General features: G+C 48.3%; 1 protein-coding gene across 1 annotated transcript in view; it reads left to right on the forward strand.

Moving 5' to 3' along the window:
• LOC142583707 (cytoplasmic dynein 2 intermediate chain 1) overlaps positions 1-15,234 on the forward strand; it is a 114,870-nt gene that overhangs the window by 75,484 nt on the left and 24,152 nt on the right. The window contains exon 18 of the mRNA XM_075694194.1: positions 14,793-14,853. Within this exon, the coding sequence (XP_075550309.1) occupies positions 14,793-14,853 (61 nt within the window). The remainder of the gene's footprint in view (positions 1-14,792; positions 14,854-15,234) is intronic.

Here is a 15,234-nt window from a genome sequence, read left to right on the forward strand (position 1 = left end):
GACGAGTTCACGTCCAGCTGCCGATGCGAAGGGATTCGCCCACAGAGACCGCTTCCGTAAGGGCTTGGATTTATAGTAGACGGAAGGCATCGACCGGTCAGCAGTTGAGATAAGCAGGAGACGTTTAGATTATTGGTGGGAAAAAACCAGGGACTGATACGACCGGATCAGTTGTAAGCACAGGTAGCGGTACACCGTAGAGAAGCTTTGAGGAAAAGAAAGAAAGATTAGGGATGCATACAAAGATGCTAGAATGAAAAGCATTTATAGCATACCTGAGTAACTGAATCAGGTTAGGTGACTATCTGTCACCGCCCTGTTTCAAAGGTAATGCCAGTAAGTCGTTGTCGTCGTCGTCGTCGTCGTCGTCGTCGCCGTCGCCGCCGCCGCCATCATCATCATCATCATCATCATTCTCTCGTTAGGCCTCGACGTGTTCGAAACGAGAAGCGATTTCGAAAATTCCACAAGATTATCCCTAATAGTCTTTCGTCGAGGGGGACCGAGACTTGTCGAAAGCTGTTAACACAGTCATTTGCTACAGACGAAGTGAATTCTACAAAGGCACCGCCAAATTCAGTTCGGAGTGGGCGGCTGGGACCGACGCCATGTTTTGCGCAAACTACGTAAACCCGCATGCGCACGCTAAACTCTATGGGTCACATGTTTTACGTCCTGTGCATGCACATTTCGATCCAGCTTTTCCGCGAAGCCCGCTATTGCGCTAAACACGCCAAACTAAGACTGTATATGAAAATAGGCTGTGCGCATTTATTGTATTTGTGAATGCGCATTAAAGGTTCCACTACACCTTAGAAAAATGCGTTCTACTTTTTTGTCAAGACCACTTCATCTGAAATAATCTCTGTCTCTCTCTCTCTCGCTATATATATATATATATATATATATATATATATATATATATATATATATATATATATATATATATATATATAATCGACCACAACAAGGGTCCAGCGACTTCATCATCATCATCATCACTTAGCTGCTTGGGGTATTACATAAGGGGGGGGGTAGTACTTTTACAGAATGCACATAAATTCGTCAGTAAAGAAAGTGGGAAAAACGTGAGAAGTCTTTGAATGAATAAAAAACAGGATGCACATGGTCAAACAGGTATCACTAAGACATACTAGAAAAAGAACATTGCGCAGCATACACACGGCGGAGCGAAATACAATTCAAGAACGCTTGGGACAGAGAAGCAAAATTGAAAAACAAAGCATGATTGAAACGAACAGAAACGAAGGTGAACTGTAGTGAGTACGAGGATTACATAGATTGTGTGGATAATAAATCGCAATATTTTACATGATCACGTTCGAGGACGATCAATTCGGAAAGTTTATTCCATTCCGCTATAGCAGTAGGCAAGAACGAGTTGTTAAATGCATTAGTAGAACCGGGAAGACACTGGACGCTCAATGAATTGAAAAGGCGCCGGGAAGTGCGGATCGGCGGGAAAAGGAGCGTTCCATGTAAACGCGAAAATGTGTAGTAAATCGTGTGAAATAAACAGAGTAGGGCAATTCGGCGTCGGTATGCTAGAGAAGATAGACTGAGGGCGTTCTTTATTTTACTTATACCGTGCTTATAGTCATGATTAGAACATATAAATTGTGCTGCGCGGTTTTGGACTGCTTCAATGGTGTAAATGAGGTAAATTTGATGGGGGTTCCAGGTACACGCAGCATATTCAAGCTTTGTGCGTACATATGTTTCGTAGGCCATATGTCTAACAGAGGGTGGTGACAAAGATTGATTTCTTCTTATGAATCCCAGTGACCTCGACGCGTCTGCTGTAACCTTTATTATGTGCTCTGCCCAGGTTTGTTTTGCAGTAATTAAGACGCCAAGGTGCCGATATTCCTGTACTTGCGGTACCGGTGTCGAGTGCAACGAGTATGTATAAGTGGAGTTAAAGCGTTTTCGATACACGTGCATAAGTTTACATTTCGAAACATTAAGCTTCATCATCCTCTTTGAGCGCCAGTTTTCTATTAGGTTTAAGTCATTCTGCAGATGTACGTGATCTTGGTGGTCATTGATGCTGCGCTAAAGTGCGCAGTCATCTGCGAATAGATGGATTGTAGATGAAATTCCGTTAGGTATACGTATGCCGTTGATGAATATTCGTCTCTTATGCGATAGCTAAGGACACCTGGGAATTTCCGCGATAGTAATTATAGGAACGCTCGAGGTGCATTTATACCATCATGCCACGTTCTTTCTTTATCCAATGGTAGCGCAAACAGTTTGGTAGTCTGGCAGTATTGGTAGTAAATACAGTTTCAGTGTGTATTTATCCTACATTGAAACGTTAGTTTAAACGATATGAATCGTGGGTTGAACAATTTTATGGCATGATTTCTATGACAAGATTGCCCCTAATTCTAATTAGGGATGCAGACAAAATTTGCAGGCTAATCAGAGCAAGCGCGGTGGCCTTTTAAGATGGCAAATATTAGCAACGTCAGCTTACATTTGGCTCCACTGACAGCCGTGTAATATTTCGTTCTCAATGTTTTTCTAGCGCTGACTGAAGCTTCACAAAGCATGGTTTTTCCGGGCGCTCATAATTTAGCCACATAAGCGGATAATCGTCAAAGTCAGTGACCACTTCCTGGAGTTGCGCTGAATTGGCATGACACTTTTATCATCATCATCATCATCATCATCATCATCATCATCATTATCATCATCATCATCATCATCAGCCTGGTTACGCCCACTGCAGGGCAAAGGCCTCTCCCATACTTCTCCAACAACCCCGGTCATGTACTAATTGTGGCCATGTCGTCCCTGCAAACTTCTTAATCTCATCTGATACTTTTATACTTACAGCCAAAGCCTTAGTCTATGTTTCAAGGTCGCGTTGTAAGGTACAGAAAATGTCACGTGATCCAAGGAAGACCAGAAGCGAAGCAAAGTATGTCCAGCCGTGTAAAAGAGAAGACTGATTATTAGTAAATTTGATCAATGATTGATTAGTGATTGGATTAAGGTGGAATAAGGTGCATTCGGGTGTATTAAGGAGGACGAAGGTGTATTAAGGATTCGGGTGGATTAATGGCAATTAAGGTGGAGGATTAAGATTAATTAGTGTGGATTAATGTGTCATACAGTAGATTAAGGTGTATTAGGTAATTAAAGTGGATTAGCGTGGTTTAAGGTCGATTAAGCAGGATTAAGGGAATTACAGTAGGTCTTACAAGGCTTTCGCCTTCGCGTCTCTTAGGCGGTAGCTAAGGACACCTGCGAATTTTTGCGATAGTAAATATAGGAAAACTCGAGGTGCATTTATGTCATCGTTGTTGTGTGTTCTTGCTATCGTAGGGCGCATGTGTGGCACGCGTGCAGTTGATTAGAGGGTACCTAATTTAGGTATTTAATTAAGCAGGAGTGGCGTTACTTAATTGACTTCTGCTGCTGGCACGAGTGTTGTGCGCACGCACACTGTAAGCGCACTTGCGTTGCTGCCGAGCTGCTATGTGTACGCACTTGTCTGCGCGTGCGGAATTAATGGTCCGTGAACGCCAAGCTAGCGTTACATACTGTAGTGGACAGTACTCATAGAGCCCCACGGTGGAAGAAGAGACTGGACTAGCGCCATCAGGCATATAGGCTCGACGATGGTAGCCACGACATTTTGCTAGCTCGTCCGCCCGATGATCAGTACGACAACCTTAAGCGGGAGTTAGCATACGGCGCACTACCAACTCTGAGTCGCGAAGGATTCAACAGTTCCTCTCATCGGAGGAACTTGGTGACAGAAAACCGACCGAGATGCTTCGCCTCATGACACAACTCCTGGGAACCAGACAATCATCAGCAGACTCGAAAATACTTCGGGAACCCGCCGTGGTTGCTCAGTGGCTATGGTGTTTGGCTGCTGAGCACGAGGTCGCGGGACCGAATCCCGGCCACGGCGGCCGCATTTTGGTGGGGGCGAAAACACCCGTGTACTTAGTTTTAGGTGCACGTTAAAGAACCCCAGGTGGTCACAATTTCCGGAGTCCTCCACTACGCCATGCCTCATAATCAGAAAGTAGTTTTGGCACGTAAAACCCCATAATTTGATATACTTCGGGAGCTCTTCTTGCAGCGTTTACCGAACCAGGTACGCATGATTTTGTGTGCCTCGCCTACTACGACGTCTGTCGCAGTCTTAGTGACGATGGCAGACCAGATTATGGATTCTTTCCATCCTGTTATATCCACTTTTGACCGTTGTAATGCACCCGTTGCGACAAAACTCAAGTTACAACAGCAATTTGAAGAACCCGTCATTTCAAGCACGCACCTTGCTGCGCAAGTAGTGGAGCTAACTAAGCAGTTGGCTGCCTTACGCTTTCGGGCGAATAACCATCAGCAGCGGCATAGCTCGCATGGCCAAAACGTGTCACGCCCTCTGTTTCCCTTTATTTCTTGGTATCACGCCAGATATGGCACTCGCACACGGCAGTGCCGTCCGCCTTGCAACTTTCTAGGAAGCGGTCGGGCCAGTCTCTGATGACGTCTAGTGGTACTGGCTCTACATCAAACCATCTCTTCTACATCACCGACCCTGTCAGGAAAGTTCGCTACCTTGTAGACACTGCTTCGGAAATTTGTGTCATTCCCCCTACTTTTCAAGCCCGCAGAAGACATCGCCATGACACGTGTTCTCTCGCTGCCGTCAACGGTTCCAACATTAAAACGTACGGCCAAAAATCTGTCACTCTTGGTATTGGTCTGCGACGCCCTTTGCGATGGCTATTCACCGTCGCTGACGTCAGCGGCCCGATCATCGGCGCTGATTCTCCGTGAAAGTTTAACCTCCTCGTCGACCTTCGTAGCTGCCGCCTTCTTGACTCCTCAACAAACCTGCCTGTACAAGGTATCACCATGTCTGCACCACCTTTGCGTCTCAAGCACACACCCAGGTACCGAAACCGTGGTCCACCATCCTGCTGGAATTTCCAGAGCTGTACGAACCACCCTCGCCAGGTCGTCTAATAGTGCGCAACGTCACGCACCACATTGTGACTAAAGGACCACCAGTATACGCCCGCCCTCGCCGCTTAGCCCTAGACCGTCTGAAAATTGCAAAGCAAGCATTCGAACACATGCTCGAGTAGGACTTCATTTGCCCTTCAGCTAGCCCTTGGTCATCTGCTGTACACATGGTGCCCAAGAAGACGAGTTATTTGCGACCGCGTGGCAATTACCGCGTCCTAAACAAAGTGACTATTCCTGATAGGTACCCTGTACCTCGCATCCACGATTTCACCGGTCACCACTTCACCACTTCATGGGTGCTGCATATTTAGCAAGGTGGCACTAGTAAAAGCCTACCATCAGATATCTGTCAAGCCTTCCGACATTCCTAAAACCGCAATCATTACCCCTTTTGGCGTGTTTGAATACGTGCGAATTCCATTTGGCCTCCGTAATGCCACTCAAACATTTCAACGATTCGTCGATCAAGTACTCCGTGGCCTGACTTGTTGCTTCGTCTATTTAGACGACATTCTTATATTCAATCGCTCTGGTCTGGAACGCGAATCTTACCTTCATGAGGTGTTTGAACGCCTCCGTCAATATGGCCTGGTTGTAAACATCTCAAAGAGTGAGTTTGGCGTTGCTTCTCTCGATTTCCTGGGCCATCGGGTAAAGGAGCATGGCATCCAACCCATCCAGTGTCCAAACCATTAAAGATTTCCCACGTCCGTCTTTCACCAACCAATTACGGGCATCCCTGGTCCTCATGCAATTACTATCGTCGTTTCATTCCTCGTTGTGCTTCAATTTTGCAACCTCTGCACATTATACTGTCAGGCACACCACGAGCTAGCGCGCCTATATCGTGGACTAATGCTGCGGAATCTGCTTTTATCGCTGCCAAGAACGCCCTTGCTACCACTACTCTTTTGGCACACCCGCAACCAGACGCTCCAATGTCCTTTATGGTTGACGCCTTTGACATAGCTGTTCGCGCCGTGTTTCAATAACTAGTTGGCAAGACATGGCAGCCTATACCTTTCTTTTCAAGGAAGTTGACGCCGCAAAAAACGCGCTACAGCACTTTCGGTCGCGAATTGCTAGGACTCTACCTCGCAGTCCGCCACATCCGTCACAATCTCGAAGGGCATCAGTTCTTTATTCTCACCGCCCACAAACCGCTCATTTATGCTATTACCTCCAACACTTCCTCGCACCCCGCGAAATTTGCCAGCTTGACTATATATCCGAATTCACTACTAATATTCGGCATGTCAGCGGTGCTGATAACCCCGTCGCTGACGCTATGTCACGTATTCATATAAATGCAAGCCAAGTAAAATCGTCCCGGCATCGACTTCGTCCACCTTGCTACCACTCAACACACAGACCGTGAACTTCAAACACTCCGGACGGCCAACGATTCTCTGCGCTTCGAAGATATCTCACTGCCTGGCTGCAACGTCCCAGTGATATGCGACATGTCTACGGGTAATCCTCGACCGCACGTTCCACATCAGTTTCGGCAGCAAGGTTTTGACGCACTACACTCCTTATCGCACCCTAGAGTACGTGCCACACAACGTCTGGTCACTTCCCGCTATCTGTGGCCGCGTATGAACGCTGACGTCTGTTGAGGGTTCGGGCATGCATACAGTGCCAACGCGCCAAGGTCAGTCGACATACTATGAGCGCGCCTGGTCATTTTCCACCACCAGTCGTTCGTTTCGGCCACGTTCACATCGATATCGTTGGTCCGCTACCACCGTCCTCAAACCAACGATACATACTCACTTGTATCGACCGCTTCACATGCTTGCCTGAAGCAATGTCACTCTCTCACGCTACTGCAGAATCCGTAGCCCAGGCCATCCTAAATACATGGATTTCTCTTTACTGCGTGCCACACGCGCCATAACGATATACAGAGGAAGCCAATTTGACTCGTCCCTCTTTCAAGCTCTCTCCCGTCTTCTGGGTGTAACGCACGTACGAACGACAGCTTATCACCCAAGTTCCAATGGCATGGTAGAAAACTTCCATTGTCAACTAAAAACAGCACTTTGTGCCCATGACTCCATCATTCCATGGACAGAACCCCTGCCTTTGGTTACTAGGCCTTCGCACAGCTCTGAAAGCAGATACTCAGTGTTCCTCTGTAGAACTCATTTCCGGCACGACACTTCGCGTACACAGTGAGTTCTTCGCCTCGAAACCGTCATTTGCTGACCTACAATCCACGCCGACGGCCTTCGCATTACAATGGCCACTGTTATACCACCGCCGCTTCGTAACGACCACCGAAATATTTACGTGAGCCCATCTTTACTTCATAGCAGTCACGTATTTATCCGTCACGACGCTACTCGCGCTCTTTTACAAGCTCCTTACAACGGTCCCTTCAAAGTCCTCAAGGGTGACGCCATTTTTTTCACACTTCTTGTCAACGGGCGCGAAGAAACAATTTCCATCGACCGCTTTACGCCAGCTCATTTAGACTGTGGCAGTGCCATCTGTACAACTTAAACCGCTCAACGGCAGTGCCATCTTTCATCGCTAGGGGGGGGGGGGGAGGAGCCATGTAGGGGATAGTGCCCATAGAGTCCCGCGGTGGAAGAAGAGACTAGACTAGTGCCATCAGGCATATAGGCTGAACGATGGTAGCCGCGACATCAGTGCAGACACCTGTTTAATAAATGACAATTCTTCGTGGGCCTTCTGTTCCTACAATATATTTTTTTTTTGTGCGCTAACTAACGCTGACGATGCCGGGTCATTCTCATCGGGTGCACAATCTGCATTAACGAGCAAAAATTCCAAAGAGGTTTCGAGCAGCTCACCAATCTGGTACGAGACCAGTTGCAGGCAACCACAGTACAAATAGAGTAGACGGCGAGTGAAACCACGCAACTATGAACGCAGGTTCAAAATACCCAAATCTTAATTGAACGCCTGGTAGCTTCAACAACCAACAGGGTCAGGACGCTATTCGAGAAAACAGAAGCCGTTCCTGCGTCCAGCAGGACGAACCGACGCCATACCACGGACAACTGTACAAGTAATAATGAAGCCCAACCCACCCCGCCATGGCACAGCCCACACTCCTAATCTGACAGTGGAATTGTCGCGGTTTCAAACATAAGAAAGGGGACCTCCAACAATACGTATTCTTTCGGACAACCACTCCACAAGTCACTGCACTGCAATAAACGACTCGCTCAGCTGTAACGGCCAGGTACATAACGCATACCTTGAAAAACTGTATGGACGTATGTACTCTCATCAGAAGAGACATAACGACTGTTCAACAAAGACCTATGACAAATACCCACGACCACATTCTCACTGAACTCATCCCCAGAATACAAAGGGCAAGACTGTATTTGTCCTTAAAATCTACTGTCGTCCGAAGAGCAAGGCCTCAGGTTTAGCCGGCATTTTATGGCAAGTGAAACGTTTAGCCGGCCCCAAACAAGTGGGAGACTTCAACGCGGAGCATCAAGCTTGGTGCTACAGCTGTAGAAACAAACGAGACAGAGGGCTCTCATAAATCAAGTATGAAGAGAACCCTACTCTCGTTGTCGATTTCAACACACCAACGCGAATTGGCACGAGCGAAACAAGAGGCATAAGGCCGGACTTTACTCTTACAGCCAATTCCCCGCGTACCAGCTGGCGGAACCACAAATACCATATGAGAAGCTATCACATGAGCATCGAAAAAATATTCCGGAACCCTCACTACGGAAGAAAGATAGGAGAGACAAAATTAACGTACTCGGATGTCATTCGAAAGAAACAAATCATAGATGACCTACGAATCTGGCTACAAGAACTCGCTAGCGATGTAATCCACCACATGTGTGAAGTTCCAAATGTCTGTCAAACTCCCGGCTGTAGATAACCGCTTCATCCACCTCTGGGATGTCAGGCGCAGCTTACTCCGGATATGGAAGAGACAGAGACAAAAGAAAGCTCAGAATCCGGATAGGCAATCTCAACAAGGAGGCAGCCATGTACGCGGCGCATCTTAGCCGGCAAAACTGGTTCCACATGTGCGACAGCCTAAATAGAAGGCTCAGCACCTCCAAAACGTGGAACCTGCTCCGGTATCTTATTTATCCCACCAAAGGTCGCGGAGAAACCAGCAATACCATGCAAACACTCTTCAGCCTTGGCTCAACAGAAGATCTCATGGAAAGCCTCATGACACGATATTTCCCAGATTCCGCTAAAGAACACTCCCCTCCCCTCCGTACATGGAGCCACCAACCCAACATTCGATCAGCCAATAATATCCGCTAAAGGGACACTAAAGGCTAATGTTAAGTCAAGCTAAAGTGACAGATTAGTATTCGAGAATCTCTAAGGCGTCAATATTATCGCCAACAGAGCCTTAATTATCGAGAAATTGAGGTAAATGCAGGACATAATTAAAGAGTCCGCCGGGAAATTCAAGCACTTGTCCGATGACGAAAGCACTCCTCAGTTAAATTCTGTCACAAGTACTCAACCACTCGTTGCACAAAACATCATTGTTTTGTATTATAAGACGAAATAAAATGCTGCCTTTCAGTTCTATTTTATTTTTAGACAAAAGAACTCATTGAAATTACCATTGACAACGACGCGGGCGGTCGAACGGTTTCGTTTTCTCTCGACTCCGCGCCGCTCACGCTTTCGCGTTTCAGTAGTTATCGCGTAGTGCTGCGCTGGTTTTGATGGCTCGCGAAGGTCGCACAAGCTGCAAGTAGCAGAGAATTCAACTTCCATGCGATGTCGCGGAGGCACGAACGGTCTACGCCACTTGGCCAAAAAGCAGTTGCAGCGGCGAATCCGCCGCTCTGACTTTCTGTCTTGGCTCGGTACCGCCCTCTGTTGGACGCCGCAGCAAAGTGTGGTGAGGGTCTATGCAACGTCACCGTTCCCCCAGTTGGGTGGCGGGAGATTTGAATTTCGAAAAAGGTACTCGAACCCTTCAGGTGCAATTTTCTCGTAAACTAAGTCTTGGCAGGAAACAAGCGTTGCGAGGTTCCGGGAGTAGTTATTTAAGCAGTCCATGTCGACTTAGTATTAGCCTTTACTGTCCCGTTAAGGCTAAGGTCAGTGCGGTCCTTGCCAAGACCTGCGAAAATACATCCCCAGGCAAAGATAAGGTCACCAACAAGGCAATATCAAATCTAGAAGAAAGCTCCCGCTTAGCGCTAACAGAATTTATGGATGTCCCGCAAACTGCCGATCGCATAGAAAGAAGCCGAGGTGAGACTGATTCCCAAATCAGGCAAGACGCCGAGCGTCGACAATCTCCGCCCGATCCGCCTGATCTCATGCATCGGAAAAGTTATGGAACACATCGTACTCATCCGTCTGCAAATGTACCTCGAGGCAACTAGAAAAATGCCACACATGATGTTCCGTTTCCGTCCTGGCCTGTCGATACAAAACATCCTCCTACAAATAGTGAAATCGTCGGCCCTGCTAGCAAGACCACGCTCAAGGCAATACTTGCCCTGGACCTCAAAGGCGATAACGTGACCCATACATTCTCTAGAACAGCAGTGGTCATCATAGAAAGAACGTACGAGTACACCCGAGGCTTCCTCACAGACAGACAAGCCGTCATTGAGGACCGATACCATTGCGTGCGGAAGCAGAGGAACACCGCAAGGAGCGGTCTTGTTCCCTATATTATTCAATATAGCCCTGATCAGCCTCCCCACGGGGCTTGCAGAAATCCCGCATATTCGGCAAAGAGTATACGCCGACGGCATTACGATATGGATTGACAAAGGGCCAGCAGGAACCATGCAAGACCACCTCCAACAGGCTGCCAACGTGGTTCCCGCCTACGCAAAACAGTGCGCCTGTGCCCCTCGAAAATCCGAGCTCCTACTCGTGCAGAAGAGGCGACGTGACCCTGCCACGGACATACAAATGTCACTGGAAGGACATAATATCCTCTCTACCTCCACCGCCAAGATCCTGGGCCTGACCTTCCAAGAAAACTGCGAAAACAACCAGCTCATCCAAGAACTAGACTCAAAGACGTCCCGATAGCAAGAATAATCCGAAGGATGGCCAATCAGAAGAACGGCATGACAGAACAAGACATGGTACGTCTGGTACAAGGTTTCATTGTTTCTCGGATAACCTGCGTCGGGCCCTACGCCACCCTTCAGGTGGGGGTAAGTAAGAACATAAACGCAATCATCGGAAAGGCCTATAAACAAGCTTCAGCTCCACCCACGGGTACAGCAACTGCCCGTTCTCTAGCATTTGGACCATAGAATAATCGATTGAAGCCCACTTCACCGCGCGGAAAGTGCGCCTATCCACCGCTGCCACTGGACGCCACGTACTACAACGCCTAGGCTACGCGTCCCCACAAGCCACTGACACAACGGCGGACATCCCACTGGACATTCCATCAAGAGTGCAAAATCACCCCGCTTCCACGAAACCTTCAACCCATATCGAAGGGTGAAGACAGGCCAGGACCCAAACACTCGAAAAACAATACGGAAGCACTAGAACTACGGTGTATACAGACTACGCCCGCTCATGCAGCAAAACCGCAGTCGCCGCCACCCCCAATACCTGCAAAACGAGCCAAGATAGTCGACTGCCCTCCAAGCGGAAGGGGCAGTGATCGCATTAGTCACCACTCAGACAAAAGCTGAGACCACCATCACGGACTCTCAAGCGGCGTACCGCACGTACATGGGCGGAAGAATTTCGAAGACTGCAATGCATATTCTAGCCCAGAATCTTCAATAACATACTTGCGCTTTAGGCGGAGGGCCTACAAGAATGAGGATGCATGCTGTGCTAACGGTGCCGCCACCTATTCGAATACCAATCCGCAGCCTGTCACGGCTTGCGTGTAAGTCATACTTTATACATTTTTTCTGACGCATTTTACTTTTAAACATTCATTTAGGTCAATAATGCACTTTCGCTTGGCGGAGGGCCTGAAAGGATGTACTTCCGAACACTTGCGTGCGGGCGTGACGTACGTCGCTTGCGGTGAGGGTGTGTGTAACGTCGGCAACAGCGTACATCTACTTTCGCAGGGTGGAATTATAATGTTTAGTCGTCAATTTCGCGGGGTGTATACTTGAATTTTGTTGTGTACAGAAGCGGGGGCAAATATACGCGAAATGCGCTTCAACTTATTATTGGAACAGGCAGGCTTTCGAAATATTCAATAAGCACCTGTCCGCTTTTCGCGTTCGTTAACTGTTATTATACAAAACAAACAACTGGTACATTTCTTTGTACAGATCTACCAACTACGACAAAAAAAATAAATATGGACCCCTTGAAAGAAAACAAACCGAGTGTACTGCTTTTGTTTGCGTGCTTTGAAACATACGCGTTTGTATAAAGGTTAGCGAGACAAAGGCAGGCGTTTACTGCCCGCGTTACGCAGACATGGAAGTGCGCCTGCGGAAAACAATGGAATAGCCATGCTTGTTCTTGGCGAGCGTGCTCGAGGCCTGATTTCCATTTCTTCGTCGCAGTTCGGACCACAGCACGTGTCCGCTTCCTTGTGCAGAAAATTATCGTCGCCTTTTTCTGACAGGAAGAGGCAGTTTCTCGTACTGTAAGATTTGTCGGGCGATCACACCGCTGTTGCCAGTTGCAGGATTGTCGGACGATCTCGCCGCTGCCACCATTTGTAAGGGTTGAAGGTCGTAGAGAGGAACTTTGGGAGGAACTAGGCGTACAGGGTTTATTTTCAGTATTTACATATTAAACAGGAGATGACATTCGACAGTCTAGCGTGGCTCCCAAATGGAGCACGCAAGACGAAGCATACAGCAAACGAGCATGAAGCTCCAAACACACGGACGAGCACACAGCTCTCGAGTACGATCACGAGCACAGAGCACGACGACGAGCACACCTTAGCAGCCGACAACAGCTGCTTATACACTCCATCCGCCCCTAGTTCCCTAGGTGAGAGAAATGGCTGTCCAATCGGACTGTCCATAGTCGTTGGGGCGCAGTCGACCCGACTTGGAGGAGGAGGGCTCACGCACTTTGGATTCCCAGAACCCGAGTTGCGCGCGTCCCCGTAGCCAGGTGGTGACGCCTGACCCCAGCCAGCGCCTCTCAATTCCAGAGCTGCCTTTCTTCTGTAGTCGCCACTAGTGTCAGCAGACTGTGACGAATCCTGGGGCCCACGCACCGCAAAGCACCTTTTTGGGGGGGGCGAAGCTCTTCTTGCTGCCGAGAGAGACCATGAAGACACGGCAAATCAACCAACAATACGTTGGGCGCCAAACGTGGCCCGCCCTGCGGCCGCCACAGATTCTCCGAACGAGGCGCCTCGTGGATTGACGCTGCCGTAGTGCGCAGTTCTCTGAAGAAAGTTCATGGTTGGTTAGCGCTGTCCTCGCTGGCTCTCTGAAGGGCGCCACCACCGCGGGTCGATCGAAGCACGTGCAGCGGGCTGAAATAGCTTTGCAGAGCAGCACCCCTGCAGGCCGATCCTAACAGTACAGAGCTAGTTGCTACTGCTTAATTCGCAAAGAAAGTTCCGGCTTCCTTATGATTCAAATAAGTGGTCGCGTCGACCAGTGCCGTCTTTCGATAGACTGGAGGGGCACGCGCAGCTTAGCGTCGGCTTATATCGTGTCGCGTTTGGCACTGACTGACGTGAATAGTTCAGGGCCAACATGGTGGCGGTAGCTTGAAAAGCAAATATAGCTACACACGCGTTTACCAGGGGTCTACCGCCCGCTTGTACTTCGTTGTGCTGTTCGAGGGAGAAAAAGAAAGAATGTGCGCACACAGCTGTGCACTTCTTTTTAAAGTCGTCGTGGTTTTTGTTCGCTATAGTTGAGAAACCGTAAGAAGCCTGACTGCCGAAGTAGTGCACTCTATATTTAATAATAGATAATATACTATTGCGAAAGCTTAGCTATGAAAATGAGATCCTTGACTGAGAGAAATAAAAACCAACAAAGGGTCGTGAATGACAACGCTGAGATAAAAACTCCGTGGAAGAACTTGAATAGGTAAGCAGCGAAATGTGATATGTACATGTACTTTGCCGCGTGCTCTTATACTGTGTTAGGGGTAATGCGTGCTTTTCCAACACACGATGGTTCTGGGGCAAAAGTCACATCGCGTAATGACTGCATTTTTTGTAATGTGAACACCATCGAAATGCACCGTCATTACCGGCTCGCCAAAAATTACACATGTGCGTGAAACCTCGCCTAATTATACGGGCGTCCACGGAAAGTCGCTTGCATGGCCTACGTGCTGCAGTATTTATTGAGTGATGTTGCTGCGCTATCAGCGACGCGATCACTCTAACGCCTAAGTAGCCATTGTTTTGTTGTGTCGAACTACAAAAGTAGCAAAAAATTTATGGGGTTTTACGCGCCAAAACCACGTTCTGGAGCACGCGGTAGTGGTGTACTCCGGAAATTTGGACCATCTGGGCTTCTTTAATCTGGGCCTAAATCTAAGTACACGGGTGTTTTCGCTCCTATGGAAATGCGGCCGCTGTGGTCGGGATACAATCCCGCGACCTCGTGCTTAGCAGCCCAACACCATAGCCAGTAAGCAACCACGGCGGGCAGTACAACAGCACAGGTCTGAGTAGTTTGGATGCCCCCACAAACGTTCGCCAAAACTGTTCCGAAGGCGTGTCGTGTGCAGCGTGCTCCTCCTACTTGTTCCAGCTACTATACTAACGGCTATCGCGGTCGCAAGTAGCATGCTTAGATGCAAGTCACGAGAACTGCACCCTTCATTGCTTTTGTTTCCAGCATCCCTCTTCGACAAGGACTGCCACTTTGCCAAAATCGTGGACGTCTGCTGCCACCAAACGTGCGTATTAACAGCGCTGCTCGTTCCCTTTCGCGCCTTGCATGGGGGACCAAGTGATGCTTTTCGGGCGTGTCTCACGTTATCTGGCATGCGTGACTAATCGAGTCGCGCGTTGCTGATAAAAAGGACGACCCTTCGTTAAAACGCGTGTTTCATTGCATTTATCGCCTCATTACGCCTACTGCAGTATTTTGAGTCCCAGACGCGTACACTGTCAACTAAAATGCACCCTTAAGGGTGTGCACAAGGGCGCAAATAGGTCTGTAACTCACACTCTCACACCCGTACCTTATGCACCCTTAAGGACGTAAAAGAGCTAGTTTACAGTGTACATTCTAACATTTCCCTGCGCGCGCTTTCTTTTTTGCTTTCGTGGCTTTC

This window comes from Dermacentor variabilis, chromosome 5 (genome assembly GCF_050947875.1).
Source record: "Dermacentor variabilis isolate Ectoservices chromosome 5, ASM5094787v1, whole genome shotgun sequence".
Lineage (NCBI taxonomy): Eukaryota > Metazoa > Arthropoda > Arachnida > Ixodida > Ixodidae > Dermacentor > Dermacentor variabilis.